Source organism: Lethenteron reissneri, chromosome 26 (assembly GCF_015708825.2).
Source record: "Lethenteron reissneri isolate LAM-NWPU_2019-01 chromosome 26, ASM1570882v1, whole genome shotgun sequence".
In the NCBI taxonomy this organism is placed as follows: Eukaryota; Metazoa; Chordata; class Hyperoartia; order Petromyzontiformes; family Petromyzontidae; genus Lethenteron; species Lethenteron reissneri.
The window spans coordinates 8,575,036-8,593,781 of record NC_083804.1 but is presented as its reverse complement, the minus strand read 5'-3'; the positions used below and the strand labels follow the sequence as shown (position 1 = coordinate 8,593,781).

Genomic DNA, 18,746 nt, shown 5'->3' with positions numbered 1-18,746 from the left:
GAGTTAAACGAACTCCACGTGAATGTTGATTTTGTAACAATATTTATGTAATTTATACGCAACATTCTCATCATGTCCATTACAGTACACACAGATTCCTCCTGCCACCACCACCACCTTGCATAATGCTTCTGCAATAGTCGTCACATTGTCCACTGCTAGGCCGCCACATATGTGTATGTATGTTGAACTCTTTTTGGAACTCTACATAGCCAGCCGTGCTCATCGGCGGTGCAAGGGGAAGGGCAACAAATTAAACATGCAAGCAGTTCTAATTAAATGAGTTTTAAATCCAGATTTAAACGTGCACAGCTCCAGCAGCTTCCTAATATCGGAAGGAAGAGCGTTCCAGAAGCGCATCTGGAAGCGCGCAATGCGGTGACCGTCTTTGTTCGATGGCCAGCCAAAAGCCGCCACTGCTGCGAGGATGACCGGAGTTTGTGTAGTTTATGCTCCTTAAATATGTGATACCCGAGGGAGAGAACTGCATGCACCGTGGTTGAAATGCCAACGAATCGTAGCAGTACACCACAAAGGACGTGGTGCATCCGAGGGTTAAAACAACATCATTGACATCATATTCTTGGTTCTTTCGGTACAGTCACGTAGAAGGGAAACAATACAATATTGTTTTATATATAGTTTTTGTTTCCTTTCTACGTGACATTACCGAAAGAACCAAGAATATGAATCCCTGCAGTCACGAAAGCTTTAAATCATTGACATCGTTGTCCATTTCTGCGTTTCTTTAGGAAACGCGTACCCAACGAAGTTCTGACAAATAAACTATCTACAATGAGGTAATGCAGACACGGCCAAAACACACGCACGGCACAATTACCACCATTTGCAATTGGCACAACCACGTGCTGAGCCATCCCGGAGCAGCTCGGGAGACACCAGGTTGTTTATTCCACTGCCGCTGACGTCACACGCAAGCATGTGACCCCCGTGTTAGTGACCTCTGAGCTTGCAACCTCTGCACCCTGCTCCGGTTTGTGCTGGGAAGGGTGTGGTGAAGCTGCGTTGAGCTGTACTGACTGACGTCACGCATAATGAACACCACGCCGCTGATCCCGCTTGGCCCAGAGCTAAATGCGGATGTCTTGTGAAGCCAAGGTTTAGGTCTGACTCGGCTTGGCAAATGGCCAGTGGAAAACCACCCTAACCGTGACGGTTTCATGCTGGCTCGACTCGGATGTGCCACTGGAATAGGGGTAAAGAGGAAGACGCTTTCTCGAATCGACATCTTGCCATGGTGGAGAGATGTTAACTACCTGGCCTGGTACACAGGAGGTCGTGGGATCGATTCCGACCCTGACGCCTGTTTATTTAGATTTTTTGCGTGTTCTCTCCGTGGTTGCGTGGATTTTTTTTCTCTGGGTCCTCCGGTTTTTCCCTCCACATTTAGAAACACGCATTTAAGAGTATTATGGCTGCTGTAAATTTCCACTTGACAAGCCACTACGTTGAGTGATCATTTGTGGCCAAGTCACTTCTGAAAAAGTGCTGGATCGTTCAGTGGGGCCTTACTTAGTAAAATAAAAAAAATTGCTTGATAGGTAGCATTTCGGCCTGCCCGTGCGGTTGTGTGCACACAGAAACGTTCCCATACTCGCGAAGCGGAGCAGCCTGCTACACTATGAGCTATTATGGAAAACGAAGTTTGGCTTACCAGTTACGTGCCACTTACTTCAGACGAACAGTTACCCGGAAGATATGCCGCACCCAGCACACCACATTCAGTATTCCTTTCACTATGGCTGTCTGCTAATAGTAATCTGGTCACTCCGGTCTGATAGTGAACCAGAACATGTTCAGTAAGAAATTAATAGCCCTGATCATGAATATGAACACGTTAATGGTTGCATCGATGCGTCGTCGCATACTGAATTTTGTTGATCTTGTTTGCTGATTTTCGAACGTTGTTTTTGCATCTGTGTGATTATAGGAAAAGAAGTCCAGTGCCTTTTAGCAAGTAAGTCTGAGTGTGTCTGAGTGGTGGCGTGATCGAGCGGTAGTGTGTTCACAGCTTGTTGCTTGCACAGGTTTACGGTTAAAATCTAGAAGGCCGTCCTGGTTAATGCTGCGGGCGTATTCGCATAAAATACAATCCGTTTTCTTCAAAGTGAATATTAAAGATCCTGTGACATAATTTGAAGAAAAGTATACCATTGTTTGTCGGCTTCATGGTCCAGAGTTCAAAATGACACCGCAAATTTATTTACTCGGGAAGAACATAGCGCTTAACTCCTCTGCTGCAAAAACCTTGACAGGACCCTCCTGAAATAGTTGAGACTCGGCGAGTCTTTCCTGCATAACCAAGCATATAAATAATACTAATGTAATAAATAGTGGCCAATATATTGTGACAATTGTAATGTCCAGTGCTGATATCGAGCACATTAAAACGATACTGTCTTTACATAACGCATGTACGTGCACAGGGGCCCCACGCTTAATTAATTGCCCCCCTAAAAGTCTTGCGTATTGTACAGATTAGATGTTCGATATTCTTAATGAGTAACATTGAACGTTTTTTTCAGTTGCTTTCATTACAACAAACTCGTTGATTGCTCATTTTCCAGGTTTCCGGAATATTATAAGAAGCGCGAGGCCGACTCTGGGTATTTATTTTCCGAGGAATACCAGGTTAGTGGGCCTCCTACTTTACGAACCCGCGTTGACCAGCGTGGTGAAGTATGGCCAAACAAGTCCCGCATGCGACACATTGTGATCAGCCATTGTGAGTCCACTGGTGGATAAAATTCTCTCCAGAATGCCGCCATCTCGCACGATCCTGCAATGTAACAAACCATCCAGAGGCCTGTACACAATATAATTTCATTGGTCGATCTCAGGCGTTTTTCTATTCCTTGTCTACCTCTTTGTTTTTATGCTATGACCGTCGTCCATCATGCCCCCTGCGACATATACCAATCGGAAATAAGTGATACGCACACGCAGGATTCGACGCTTGTGTCGCGATGGTAAAAAGCCTACTTTAGCCAATGAATTGACACGTCACAACATGTCTACCGCTGGGCATGGATAAGTCCCGCCATAATGCACCGTCGTGTCCGTGTAAGCCGGAATTCCACCTAAATGTAATAACAACGTGTTGCCTTTTGGAACCCCACCTCTACTACAGCTCCATGTCACTGCACTTTGTCCATAACCTCTCTGCAAGTATAACAAAAAGAAAATATTTCCTGATCTGGCTCGATTCTCATTTTCAAACTTCTTGTGAAAATATTTTAAACATAAGGATTGAAGATCGAAACTTTCATGGGACCTCCTTTGCCAGTTCCAACAAATGAGAATAGGTTTTCCCCTTTTTTCTGGCAACAAAACCTTTTACGAGGAATCATGTCTGCATTAACCACAATACTTGGCTTTTATATTTTTTTGCTTTGATCATTTTGGTTACCCGGCTCACTGTTGCATCTGAGACTCATCCCGGTCTCTTGACCTTTCACCTGGTGCAACAAAATAAAAGAAACTGGACTCACCCTTTATAATCTGGTCAGGTTGTTAGAAAGACAAGGCCATGTGTGCTGGCATCACGGTCCCAATTTGACACATTTGATAAGTTACTCGCAACTTAAGTGGCAACACCGCATAGCAACTTGCCTCTCACTGGGAGAATAACGTCCCTTTGGCAAGTCGGTCCTGTTTTTGTGTTGTACTGTACAGAGAGCTGCTACCAGGGATCCTTTGGCTAGACTGCAGCAGGGCATTGGAGTGGTTGAGATGTGATGTAAGGTGCTTTGAGATGCTGAGCCGTTTGAGCACCCAATTTCACCAATTCTGGTCAATGTTTCACACCTGTCAGGAGCTCAGCAGCTGTTGGCAAGGGTCAAGCGATGGAAGCGGCGACACTGGCTGAAAACCGAACCAAGAACCGCTACACCAACATCCTCCCGTGTGAGTGTCATTTCTGCTGACATTGTCCCCTGAGCGTCTCAGTGTGGGTTGAGTTTTTTTCCACTACAGATGCCTAGCCATGCTACTGACTTCACACGCAATAAACCAGACCATGTAGATGAGACGATGCAGTGCGACTTAGTGTGCTTAGTGTACGCACAGTGAACGAGTTGAGACACGTGTAGATGATGTAATGACGCCGTGATCTCGCAGCGTAGTGACAAACGTCACGGGCAATTATTGAGTCGTAAGCCATGACTCTGGCTCCGCTCGTTCCAGAGCCAGATTCACATGTCTGCTGAGGACAGTGCCTTATGGTTTGGTTCTGGCTCGGTATAGGCACATATCAGTGAACGTAAGAAACCTCGATTGATGTTTGTCTTGCGTTGGCCCTCGCCCCACCCGGCAGTTGACGTCACCAGAGTGAAGCTTGCGTCTGTCGAGGACATCCCTCACTCGGACTACATCAACGCCAACTACATCAAGGTGAGCGTCGCTACGCTGCGCAACCACCACCATAACCACCATCACTGCCGTCGTGACCACGACGGCCGTTGCCGTCACTACGACCGCCACCACCATCACCACTACCACACTCCATCAAGGATGTCCATCACTGACATCAACGCCAAATACATCAAGGTCCATTCACACAATCTACGCATTCACACGGTCATAAATACTTATGTATAGCCACATCTGTATTTATGTATAGCCAGATCTCCCTTGAGAAGGAGAGAGATTGAGACTGGTCTCAACTGGCCATTGCACGTGTAATGCGAGCGCAAGCGGAGTTCGCTGCTGGCCTTTGGGCCAATCATACGGCCCAGGGTATTGGGGGGCGGAGCCAGTATGGGGGCGTATGTGAAGGTCCCCTGCTCACCTCGGGTCCAATCGGAAGCGAGGTGAGTGTAGGCGGAACCTAGGGGCGGAGCCAGCAGGGCGCGATGGGGAGGCGAGATCTGGAAGGTTTGGAAGGGCGTGCTTGAGGGAGGAGACAGGGTCACATGGTGAATGGGATATAGGTGGGAGCCCAGAAGGGCTCCGGGTCAGTTGTTGAAGTGAAGAAGCGCGACCACGTTGGGTGGCTGGGGGGAATCCGCGCCATCAGCCACGTGGCTGCAGGGCTTCAGCACCTGCGGCCAGCGGTGTGCGGAGCAGGGGGAGTGGGAAAGACTGACTGAAGAGCGCGTGCAGGGCGCGTCGCGAGGAGCAGCTAGTCCGGTGTTGGGACCAGCGGGGTGCGGGTGTTAACCCGAATAAAGAGTGAAGGAGACCAAGCAATGCATGGCGAAGTCCTTTATTAGACACGTGCTATAGCTGCTGCCATTCATCTGGTTTGATGACTTTGGTTCGTGTTTAGAACTTAAGAGGTGAAGGGGTGTCTTCTAGTTTAAATAACAACAGTAATTCTAAGAAAGGTTTTGCCCCTTAAACCTCGGCGAACAAAACACGTGACTGCCTTTCTCCTCCACTTGCGGCATTCCATGCAGCTCAGGAAGAAGTGTCGCGTGTGCGTGTGTGAGCGGTGGTGCGACGGTTAGCGACCTGCGCTACTAACCCGGCGACCACCAACACTACTGATGAATATCTGAACCAGTCCTGGGCCTTCACAAGGTCAACTCGGCCTTAAATGAGTGCAAACTTTGCCATTTGGGAGACAAAGGCGGCCGGTAATGGTGCTGGCCACCCCACCCCCTTTGTGTGCCATGCCGGCCTTCATAGGTGCTCGCTAACAGCACTTTCCCCAACAGCCTGTTAAGCCTATACGGGGGATCTTTGTCTATATAGCGGTTAGCGCACTGCGCTATGGACCTGGTAACCCGAGATTGTTTCCCTCTCACGGCCAACAACAGTGACGAATATCTGAACAGGTCCAGGGCCTTCTTTAGGTCGACTGAGCCTTGTTTGAGTACCTGGTGTGGTGTATAAACATCAGTATTGGGGTGACGAATGGAGGGTGGGCATGATGTTGGCCACCCGCTCCCTCGTGTACAATTGTCAGCCTTAGTAACAGCACTTGCCCCAACGGTCTGTTGAGAGGCTACATAGGGGATCTTTGTCTCTGTGCGGCGCGCAGGGCCACTCCTCGTCACGGGAGTACATCGCCGCGCAGGGGCCCCTGGCGGGCACGAGGGAGGACTTCTGGAGGATGGTGTGGGAGCAGAAGGTCAACCAGATCGTGATGCTCACCAACTGTGTGGAGCGTGGGCAGGTGAGTGTCAGCACCGACCGCGGTCATGGATCGGTCTAGGTAGTGGTTCACTCAGTCCTCACCCCCAACTCCACTGACCCCCCCCCCCTCACCGACTCTACTCCATCCTCCCCCACCCCCCCGACCACTATTCCCACAAAGTTCCGCCGTATAGCCTTGAAACAGACCGTAGGAGCAAGTGCTGTTAGCGAGCAGTTTTAGTTTTCCACTTCAGCCAATTTACAGCATTCGCATGTCGTTTGCATACAAATCTCGCCCATTGGCAGTAATGCGTTACACTCCACGCGAGCGTTTAGTTCAGGCTCGTGGAGCAAACGAGATGATACAATCGAGACGTGTCACCCCCCCCCCCACCCCCCTCCAACTCCCCACCACTCTATGAAGGCCTCCGCCATGGGGGTCGCTCGACCCATACTTGACCGCGCTGATTGCCGCTCGCTGCCTTGCGTTCTGTCTCCTCTGTCTCTGCTCCGTCCGCGCGGCTCCCCTCAGCCCAAGTGCGAGTGCTACTGGCCCATGGACATCACGCCAGTGCGCTACTGGTGACATCGGCCTCGTAATGGAGTGGGACAAACCGAGCCCCGAGTGGACGATCCGACACTTGCTGGTCAAGAACGTGAGGCCCGCGCGCTCACACCCCCGGGCGCTCTCGCATGCACAAACGCACACACGCACACCGTGTGCGGGCAACAAGCATTCGCGCACAAGCATGCACGTGTACGTACACGTGCTCAGAAACACGCGTTCCCATGAAACGTGTGCACATACATGTATGTACGCTTGCACGCAAATGCAAGCGCACATACACACCATTATCATATGTTAGTTTATTGTATTGAGATGCCCCATATATAGCCTTTAAAAGATTGTTGATGGCAAGTGCTGTTATCGAGCACCAATGAAGGCCACCATGGCACACGAGGAGGGGGTGGGTTGCCAACACTACACCCGGCCACCTTTTTCTCCCCAGTGGCGATGTTTACACACTGCACCAGGTGCTCATTTGAGGCCGAGTTGATCTAATATATATAGCACCGAATACCTGTGCAACTGGTCTCAAGGCGCGCACACATGCGTACACACTCGCACGCACACACGCACGCGCCTAGTGCATGCGTGCGTGAATGCACACAACCCACAATAAGTCATTGACCGGAGGGCAGGATGTTGTCAATGAGGAATATATTTGAGGGGATGAGACGAGCGAAATAAGTACATTTTGCTGCCATTTGAGTAAAGGTTACAAAGAAAGGCACCTTTAAGTTGCAAAAAAAAAAACATGAAAAGTGCCTTGTAAAGTGCATCTGTGGGTCGTCGCGCATTTCCCTCGCGTCAATTAAAATGTTTCATTAAAAGTCTCCTTACTCGTCGTAGCACTCTTCCGTGTCGAAAAAGAAAAAGTGTAATTCTTGGTGACCGTGGCAATTTGTTTGAGATTTTGAGTAAATAGCTGCCCCCCCCCCAACCCCCGTATCTCTAGACCACATTCCGTAGCATAAGACCACTAACCCTAACAGCTGTTACAGGAACTCCGCTAAGATGTCTTGCTGTGCTCACAGCGAAGGGCTTCATGAGCGATGATCCCCGCTCCCCCTGCACGTTTCGTGTATGGACGGTCGTGCCCACCAGAGCGTCATTCTCACTGAATGTTGTCCTCCTTGACTGCAGTGGGCTTTGAGACGGGGACCGTCTTGAGGGGAAGTGCCACCATGACCGGGAGCCACGATGCAGCGAGAATTATATTAGTCACGGTGTGCTGGGCGCACTGCTATTTGCTGAGATGGACCCCCGCCGGAAATTAAGCCCTGGTCATGACCTTAAGCGCAAACAACCAGCCTCTTAAGGGTCCCCGCTGTCAACAGACGGCAGCTACGAATGTTTATTTTTACTCTCTCACCCCTCCCCAGACATTACCACCACCACCACCACCGTTCCCCTGCAGCCGTCCCACCATTGACTGCAAACCGCCATCTCCTTCCTTGCGAACCGCCATCTCTCTCCTTGCAAACCGCCTTTTCTCTCTCCCGCACCAACCGCCATCTCTCTCCTTGCAAACCGCCATCTCTCTCCTTGCAAACCGCCTTTTCTCTCTCCCGCACCAACCGCCATCTCTCTCCTTGCAAACCACCATCTCTCTCCTTGCAAACCGCCTTTTCTCTCTCCCGCACCAACCGCCATCTCTCTCCTTGCAAACCGCCATCTCTCTCCTTGCAAACCGCCTTTTCTCTCTCCTTGCAAACCGCCTTTTCTCTCTCCCGCACCAACCGCCATCTCTCTCCTTGCAAACCGCCTTTTCTCTCTCCCGCACCAACCGCCATCTCTCTCCTTGCAAACCGCCTTTTCTCTCTCCCGCACCAACCGCCATCTCTCTCCTTGCAAACCGCCTTTTCTCTCTCCCGCACCAACCGCCATCTCTCTCCTTGCAAACCGCCTTTTCTCTCTCCTTGCAAACCGCCTTTTCTCTCTCCCGCACCAACCGCCATCTCTCTCCTTGCAAACCGCCTTTTCTCTCTCCCGCACCAACCGCCATCTTCTTCTTGGCAAACCGCTATCTCCCTCCTCGTAAACGACGTTTCCTCTCCCATGCCAACCGCTGTCTCGCCAGAGTAGTAGGCACGTGACCAGCCGGCACAGCCAATGCGAGATGTACTCCATATTGAATGTGGCGTGCCGGGCGCACTAACCGCCGCTTTCTCCCTGCGCCCCCCCCCCTATCCTCCGGCTCAGCACAAGACAGATGAAATGCGACCGCTGTACCACTTCCACTTCACGGCGTGGCCAGACCACGGCGTCCCCGACACGACGGACTCGCTCACCAACTTCGTGCGGATCTTCCGCACCCACGTGAATACAACGAACAAGGGCGGCCCCATCGTTGTCCACTGCAGGTGCAGCGGCGGCGGTGACGACGACTCTAACGATCGTGACAATAATTTTAACGATGACTACGATGATGATGTGTGATGACGATAGACCGTGATCGATGCTGGCTTTGGCAAGGAGGTCACGATGGTCACGGAAAATCGTTAATTTGTGTGTCTCTCTCTAGACAGTCTATGTTGTGTGTCTCTGTGTTGTCTCTCTCTGCTTGTGTGTCTGTCTGTGTGTCTCCGTGTCTGTGTTTTGTCTCTCTCTCAAATTTAGTTCTACCTGATGACGATTGCTTGTGTTGCAATCGAAACGTCGTATTCTATTATTTAATTTATTTTCTTTCTACGTGACTTTACCGAAATAACCAAATAGTTATTTTATTCATTTCATTTTTTCAAATAAATATCTACTTATTTTTTTTCACGTTGAAAATTTTAGGTGGGTAATCACCCCGACTTATTCTGTGACCTTTGCGCGAATTATTGCGTTTTCCCCGCACATCAGCCATTAATTTGACTAAAGATAATCGCGACAAAATTGTGGCCTTGATTATTAACGAAATGCCAAGAAACTGAACGGACCTAAGAAGGCGTTCCCTCCGGAGATGGAGCAATGGAATCGGCTCGTGTACAGGTGCTAGGTGGATCATCGCATCGCAGGATCGTGAAAGATAGCGGTGACTTTGGGGGACGCCTTCATCCAGCAGTCGATTGACCAAGGCTGACTGATGCTGGTGTGCACTGTGACAGTCAACGCACAAATATCACAGAAAGTAGCGGGAGTAGTAAATAGAGGGCAATGGTAGAAGTGCAGCCCTGCTGTGCGTGTTGCTCACGCCACTGCTGGCAGAAGGGTCTCGGCTCGACGGAGCTCGAGAGGGCAACTCTAGCGGGCAACTCTAGTGGGCAACTCTAGCGGGCAACTCTAGAGGGCAGTTTGGCCTTCCTCCTTCACGCTGGGCGGACGTCTTGGAGGAAGAAGAGTCTGGGAGTACTACCCACACTTTACCCCACCACACTCGACCTGCCGCTTGACCAACTCTGTGGTGTTCCCATTTATACTGCTGGGTGGACAGGTGATAGGGGCGGAGGGGGGGGGGACTGAAAGAAACTTGCCCGTTGCTTCAACTGCCGAGCCGGTAGGTAGTTGTTGCATTCTGTAAACTAAACTTTTATTTTTACAAGGTAAGGGCCACTGAGCTATATAGCTCTTGTTTGGAAGCGACCTGGCCACAAATGATAGCTCAACGAAGGGGCTAATCACGTGGACATTTATTGCAGCCAAATACTCTAAATGCGTGTTGATTCTAAGTGTGGAGGGAAAAACCGGAGGACCCGGAGAAAAATCCATGCGACCACTGGGAGAACACACATACAGACATCAGGGTCGGGATCAAACCTGCGACATCCTGTATACTAGGCGAGGTAGTTAACATCTTGCCTCTAGCCACCCTAGCCTGCCAGAGGGAATAAACACGATCCCAGTTCGAATCGAAGTCAAGCAAGGAATTTAAACGACGGCGCTCTGCGTGCTGCGTCTCCGTGCGCGTGTGGGAGCAGCGCGGGCGTCGGGAGGACCGGGACCTTCATCTCGCTCGACCACCTCCTGCAAGACATCGACAAGAAGCCGGAGATCGACATCTACCGCATCGTGCATGACATGCGCATGAGTCGCGTCTTGATGGTGCAAACCGAGGTGCGGCCGCACGCCCACGCACTCGCACGCTCGCACGCCGCTCACTCGCACACTCACACATCCGCTCGCTCGCACCCCCGCACACCCACTCAAAGAAACACCCGCACACCAGCGCACTCACACACCCACTCTCTTGCACACTCACACACACACTCACTCGCACACTCAAGACACCCACACACCCGCTCAAAGACATACTCGCACAAAGACACACTCGCACACCGGCACACTCGCACACCCGCACGCTTGCACACTGGTGCACTCTCATTGGCTTACACACTCATACGCTCGCACACTCGCGCACTGGATGACAACCTGTGGATTTTTTTTTGTAAAACCTTATTTTGTGCACGTAATGTGGCTATTAAAATAAACAATGCCGGTTAAATGAAATTCGCGCGCGAAGACTTGGCTAAAGTTGCGCAGGCTGCCGTCGGCTCGGCTGAGACCAAAGAGACTAAAATTCTGACCGTGGTGGACGTGCGATTTGCAGATGCAGTACATATTCATCCACAAGTGTATACTCAAAGTGCTGGAGGAGGAGAAGAAGAAGGACTCTGACTACGAGGTGATCTACTCCAACGAGGGCATCTACGAGAACAACATCGTCGACAACTTCCACATGGAGCCGCGCAACCAGAACAACAACGAGAACCACACATTCCTCACCGACAATTGAAATGGCGTGGCCCAGCCGGGGCCTGCCAAGCAATGGGGGTCGGCAGGACGGACCCGTCGGGACAATCCATGCCTATCGTCGTTGGTGGGGAGGGGGGTGTGGTGTCTGGGGGAGGAGAGCAGAGATGAGAAGATCATTGTAGCTTGTCACCATCCTCGGCTCTTGTACATAGCTGATGGTTTGTTTGAAGTCGCCAAAACGTTCGTCTCTTGCGATTGCAGGCGACTGCTTTCATCGTAAGCGGTAACGAGTGATCCGCAGGAGAATTTTTTTCTTTCACCGCGCAATGCCACAAAATTGAAATTTTCGCCCCCCAATGGATGCAGTCGTGGGATAAATTCACGAATGAGCAGCACAAACTGCGAGTTTAATACCGAAAGAACCAAGAATATGAATCCCTGCAGTCACGAAAGCTTTAAATCAAAATTTAATACCGTCGTTCGGTGGCCAGAGTCCACGCTCCACACAGAATGATGTTGGTACGGTTTAGTCCCAACGATGTGGCCCTCGGCGTAGATTTCCGCGGGTGTGCGCCGTACGGCTCTCCGGCGCGTGTCGTTCCCGCACGATGTCCCGTGTTTCGTTCCACGTGCTGGGATGCTTTGTCCGTTCCGGAACAAGTTCCCATCACGTGGAGCGTTGTATTATGACATTCACTCAATATTCTGGGAGCTTGAATTCATTTCCTTCTTTTTTTACCAAATTTAATTGGTGCTTTTGTACATCTGCTTGCCCGACAATATCGTTTGCGTAGGTCAGTGTTTCTCAAACTGTTTTGGCCCGTGGACCACTCAGACGATGCAAACATTTCCGTGGACTACCCAGCTTCCCTCCCGTCTGATGACAACATGCATTCACTTCTTTCTCTAAATACCAGGAATAAAAAAATATGCATATTACCGGAACATAAAAAAAATTATGCAGCTATAAGCTTTTTTTGTCTCGGGTGGCATTTAGATCTTAATGTTCGGCGAATTTGATCAGGGTAGTTTACTTAACTTAAACTTTTAAAATAAAATTTGAGTAAAATATTACTGTCCGAAACAAAGGGTATATAAAAAGTTAATTATTTCCAGGTCGACCTGCATTTGCATCACAGCCCCGCGGATCACCTGCAGGACCGCCACGGCACACCCGACGGCCCGCAGACCACACTTTGAGAACCGCTGGTGTAGATTGAAGAAGCTCTCAGAATGTGCAACAAAGCGTCGGTATGCCATACCAAACGGCTGAATCGGTTGTGTTAACCGAGGTCATTTCATCGGCGATCATTTAGGGCAGAGAGCGAGTCCTCTCCACCAAACGAGATGCATGGGAGGGTTAAAATAAAACAAGAAATATTCATGTGGTAGTTTCTGCACCAGTGAACTTGGAAATATTTAATCCCCACTCATTTTTTTGCTACAACATGCATTCAGGAGCCAAAAGAGATTATTTTAAAAGGGAGACCTTGGAACAACAGAAGTTGTGAAATACTATTGGCATAAAACAAGCAATTTAGTATTTATTTTTAACAAGATAATGGTGATGAGTCACAAACTGCCAACTCTGAGTTGCTAATTTTTCCACACTGTCACCCAGCCAGATGCATTGATCAATGCTAATTGTATGTTTTCTCATGAACATACATATTTTACGGTGCAAGCTACATCCATCATGTAAACTTGAAAAAGTAACTGCAAAGAATATATTTTTTTAAGATAGAAAATACAAATTTACAATTATTTCTGATAGCCTAAACAAAATTCCTCAAAATAGAAGCCACAGTGCCTCCCTTCCCACTGACCGTGGGGTCCCGCTCTTCTCTGATTAACGACCCTGAGCCACAGGTGTACATTCCACATTCCCATGGTAGGGACCAGTCTCTAAAATTAACCACTCAGTCATAACCCGACGTGGATTTGAACTCGTGACCTCTACAATCACGAGCCGAGCGCTTCGTGCAATGTGCCACCTGGACGGGCGCAAGTCATTCTTGTTGCGAGCGGAGGGAAGCCAATCAGCAACGTTTATGTACGAATGTATATTCAACTTATTTTGCACTGTACGTAGCCAGGCGTATTATTCAAAGGTGCGGGGGAAGGACAACAAACTAAACACACAAAGCAGTTCTAAAGAAGAGTTTGCGTGATGGTCTATGCTCCTTGGCGAGATCAGCAAGGTATTGTGATTCATTTGTGGCAAGCACCTTATGTTTATTTGTTCATGTTCAGGTTGGTGGGTGAGCCAGTGGACAGCTTCACAAGTAGCCTGGTGAATATCTGACATGCTGCCAGTGATTGATAGAAGCGGGCAGTGGTGTCACTCTGCGTACCACGGTTTGATATCGGTGACCGCGGTTGCACTGTGAGCTATTCTCAATTCTCCGTCGGTGTAGGAGATATCCGTATCAGCCGAGCGATGTTTTTATGCGGGGCGCCACGGTGGCGAAATGTTAACTCGCCTGGTATACAGGAGGTCGTGGGTTCGGTCCCGACCCCGACGCCTGTATATTTGGAGTTTGCGTATTCTCTCTGTGGTCGCGTGGATTTTTCTCCAGGATCCTCCGGTTTTTGCCTATATATTTAGAAACGTGTGTTTAAGAGTATTTAGCTGCTATAAATGTCCACGTTATGATAAGCCACTTCGTTGAGCTATCATTTGTGGCCAGGTCACTTTTGAAAAAGAGTTATATAGCTAAGTGGACCTTACCTAGTAAAATAAAAAAATACAGTTTTTTTAGACTCGTGGTTTGTGGGGTAAATTGGTCCTTTCTCCCCGTTCCAATGCCTGCTCTGTTTGGCCATTGACGTTGACGCCGCTTGAGCCGTCGCCCGATTCTCGCTCGCGTTCCCCGTATCATCAGCAGCCCTCGTCCGAGCCAACGCTCGCCGTTGCGTCTTGCGCGCGTCGGTGTAAAATACGTTTTAAAAATTACACCGTGATGTGATGAGCACCAACCGGAAACTATATCTCGCCATTTCCATTCCTGTAACACTGCCACCGTACTAAGGAGCGCAGGAGCACATCAGTAGAGATGACTCACAGTGGGAACTCACTTACATATTCACACGGCAAACGCACCGCAGATTATGTCCGCTTGTTCAAGTCCAGACGCAAGGATTTACGCTTCTCTCTCCCTGTTGTGACTCACTGCCTCTCTCTACGAAGTGTCTTCATCCCCAGCGCTGCTGTAATTGGCGTGCGATGCCCGGCACTGCCATGTCATTCCACCCAATAGTCACTCCGTTGTCACTGAGCCACTCTGACTGGCGTGGTGGTGAAGTGTGATAAAAAGAAAATAATTGCCCCGCGGTATGGGGAGATCCTCATCCATCAGTGGATTGGACTTGTGCATTCCGTCCCTGGCAAGCAAAACAAAATAAACCACGAACATTTTTGGTTTTTTAATTATTTCGACGCGCTTGCCGCGCGTTTTATACCGTGCCTTGTGATGTGGCTGCACCCAGTGGCGGATTATCCCAGTAGCACAAGTAGCTAAACATGTAGCACAAGTAGCTACACATGCTACGGGCCCCGCACTTTCAAGGGCCCCGCGCTAAATGCTTTCAAGCTATCAATTCCGGTTCAGTGATTCTGCACTTGCACTATTACTATAGTACTATACCACCTTCAACTTTTACGAACGACCGGGTGTTGAAGGTTAGCGATTTGTCGTATTATCTGGCTGCATAGAAAATGAAAAAATACAATGACTTTACTGTGCAAGTAAAAAATTGTGTTTTAATATTTATGTGTTTTTTTTTATTTAGGGCCCCTTTATAACAAATGCTACAGGCCCCGCACTAGCTTAATCCGGCACTGGCCGCACCACCCCTGCGCTCAACGGGCTCGTGCCCCCTCGTCGTTGGTGCACTGGAAAGTCCACATTCCCATGACGGGTGCCACTGTGTCCTGTTCACGACCACTTTACTTTCCACAGCGCGGTACTCGCGTTGCCGAGCCCACTATCGAATCCATGCCAGATTTGAAAAGAGATTGGAATATTTTCATTATCTTCTATCACGTGGTACAGTTGAAGATAATAGTTGCTTGTTTGCCTTTGCGAAAGTAATCGGGGTGAGCCGAACGTGTGTGTACATGTTAAAATAGGGTGAAATGTAAAGTAAGAATTTGTATATATGTTAGTGATTTCTAATTGTTTACGATATAACGTTCAATGCCACGTGACACATTGCGGCCATGATAATGGGTTTCCACGGAACTGATTAGAACTTGTCTTTTGTGATGCTGTGTAAAATGACCAACATGAATAACGAATGTTCGCATGGAGAGATGCGCGCTTTTCACTTTGTGGTTCCAGCCGTGCGTGGCGTTTCGACGACACACTCCCGAATCCGCGTGTGAAGTGGCGATGCTTGCTATGCTCGCCGAGCAGCAGCCCGTGGTTGTTTCAGTTTTTTTCAATTTCATTTATTAGGTAGAGCCCTGTGAGCCATGAACAAGGAAACATCTTAAAGTGACTACACGCAACAAGAACATTTCAGGAAAAAACAGCAAAATATTCCAGAAAAAGCACCGCATATCAACTGCTGTGTGCAAAAATCCCAGTGGGATGCAAGTCAAATAATAACAACCACAAGACAATTTAGATTAAAGTTATCAGTCTAACTCTGTACTACAACAAACAAATATGGCTAAACCAAAGCGTTTTCGAAATTACTAAAAAAAATCTATAAAAACAATGTAACAGTGATCATAGGAACTGTGATTCAAATTTAACAATAAACGATATACATAACATGTACGACCAAACTTTGCAGCCATAGCTGGCAGCATGAGTCATTCCATAACAGCAGGAGTATCAGTAGGAGTATCGACATTTTTTCAATGCACCTTTAAAGATCAGCACACCATAATCAAAATTCAAGATCATACTTTGCAGCGGTCATCTGGAGCGATACATTTGATTTCAGGCCACTGAATAGCAGTGGCAGCTAGGGCAGTTTTGAGTGAAGATCTCACAGGTAGTGAAATATCTCACAGGTAGTGAAATGTTTGTTCATGGTCAGCGCGCCTGTTCGATTCCCATCTCCCGGAGCGGCAGCTTCAAGGTAGTGGGGGAAGTCTGTCAAGTTCCCCAGCCTCCGTGTACACGGGAACAAATCCCCACGGTTATGGGAACGCCACGGGGAAGGTCGCTTGCGCATGGCGGGATTCAAAGTGCTGTTGGGTATTGCAGAGGCTATGCTTTGGACCGACGATTGTGTGCCAGTATTGTCGTTATCGTATTCATGATGATCAGGTCGTGTTATATATGTTATAATTGTGCATTTCGATCTACTGTGCCAGCCAAACATAATTGTATTTTTTTGGGTTTAATTTTACTGTAATTGTTTTTACTGTGTAAATTAGTTCACGAATATATTTTGACTTGTGACGAGCTTGTTTTGTGTCCCCAATATCCGCTTGCTGAAACGTTACCTGCAAAACACATTCCTGCGGAGGGAGCTGGTAGGAACGTTGGGTTGCTCGGTCAATGGCCAGGGTCAACGGCGGCGTGGTGTATTCCGCAAATATGCCCGACTGTGAGGGCGGGCACAAGCCGGCGTGAGTAGGTTAAACGTTGAGTTTTATAAGGGCACCACGGGGTGACCAGCCCCTCCCCACCCAGCCCCCCCCCCTCCCACCCCCCACCCAGCCCCACCCTCCCCACCCAGCCCCTCCCCAGCCTCCCCACCCAGCCCCTCCCCAGCCTCCCCACCCAGCCCCTCCCCACCCTCCCCACCCAGCCCCACCCTCCCCTCCCCACCCAGCCCCACCCTCCCCTCCCCACCCAGCCCCTCCCTCCCCACCCAGCCCCACCCTCCCCTCCCCACCCAGCCCCTCCCTCCCCACCCAGCCCCACCCTCCCCTCCCCACCCAGCCCCACCCTCCCCTCCCCACCCAGCCCCTCCCTCCCCACCCAGCCCCTCCCTCCCCACCCAGCCCCTCCCTGCACGACGGACGGACACAATAATCCCCTGTGGGCTGGTGTAACCAGGAGGTTCCTACCAGTATCACTTCAATTAGGATCCAGAAGCAGCAGCAGCAGCAGTAACGTTGCCTCCCATACTGCGAAAACTCGGCAGCAATTCTCCTGAAAAAGTCTTGAGATTCAGTGAGACTTCAAAATATGTTCAAATAATCCTCTTATTTTGCCCTATTTTATATTTATTGGGTAATTAATACGCTCATTTAATTGTAATAATGTAGAGTACAATAATATAGGAACTTCTGCGGTGAAAGGATATCGAATTACTTTATCATCAATTCCTCGCAAACGCATCACCTATGTCGCGTGACGTCATACCCAGCCCCCTCCACTCACCACTCCCGAGTCCCTTGAACGTCATCACTCCCTGTCGTCCACCTCACCCGTGCTGCGTGACGTCATTAACCCACTCTACTCCCAATACCCCCCCCACCCGCGTCTGGTGACGTCACCCCCAACCTAACGCACCCCAAATCGAGCGTGACGTCACCATCCTTCTGCTCCAACTCGCCGGTGACGCGTGACGTCAGGACTCCTTTCCTCATTACCTTCTACGTCCCGTGACGTCATTACCCCCCCCCCCCAATCCTCTTCACAACAGCCCTCTCCACCTCAGCCCAATCAACCCCCTCCCCTCCACCTCACAAGCGTGGCGTGACGTCATTACCCCCCCCCCCCCACACTATCCCCCCCCCCGCCAAACCTCTTCTTATTTTCCAGCATGCAAACGTCATCATACTCTTCTTGGTTCTTTCGGTAAAGTCACCTGAGGACGGCTGCTTGCGTTGTGGCCGAAACGTCTTGAGAATTATTTTATTATGTGTTTTATTATTATTTTATTATTTCCATTCTACGTGGCTTTACCGAAAGAACCAATAAAATCAATCCCTGCAGTCACGAAAGCTTTAAATCGAAATCATCATACTCTTTCGTTCTTTCGGTAAAGTCACGTAGGTATAAAATAAAATATACCCACGTGACTTTACCGAAAGAACCCAAAGAGTATGGATTCCTGCAGTCACGAAAGCTTCAAATCAAGATTGAAACGTATCATCGTCATTATTATTTAGAGGTAATAGATAAGCGAACTTTGTACCCGAGTGGTAGCGCCTGATGCCGACAATTCCAACTTCGGGGCCAGCGGTGAGAAACTAAGCCCACGGTCATTCGCAAATGCACGCAGTCCGTCCGTGTAAATGTAGCGGATTAGAAAAACAACGTAAAGTGTTCTTAGAATTTTAGGATGAGCCATCCCCAAAAAAGGTCGCGCACGCACGAGATCTCGGAAAGCATGACCCGTGTGGAACATAAGGAGATGGAGTGCCGTGGGGGGGAGGGCTTTGCTTTGATGCCTCCCCCACCCCACACACAACCCACACCAACCA

At 49.4% G+C, this 18,746-nt stretch overlaps 1 protein-coding gene across 1 annotated transcript; it reads left to right on the top strand.

The window, feature by feature from the left end:
• Positions 1 to 2,779: 2,779 nt before the first annotated feature.
• On the top strand, positions 2,780 to 16,771 carry LOC133347952 (receptor-type tyrosine-protein phosphatase eta-like). Its single transcript, XM_061560717.1, is given in 9 exon segments — positions 2,780 to 2,807; positions 3,793 to 3,927; positions 4,337 to 4,413; positions 6,008 to 6,142; positions 6,635 to 6,682; positions 6,684 to 6,758; positions 8,870 to 9,030; positions 10,573 to 10,708; positions 11,202 to 16,771. Coding segments are annotated over 9 exon segments (981 nt in total). The 3' UTR covers positions 11,388 to 16,771.
• Positions 16,772 to 18,746: the final 1,975 nt, after the last annotated feature.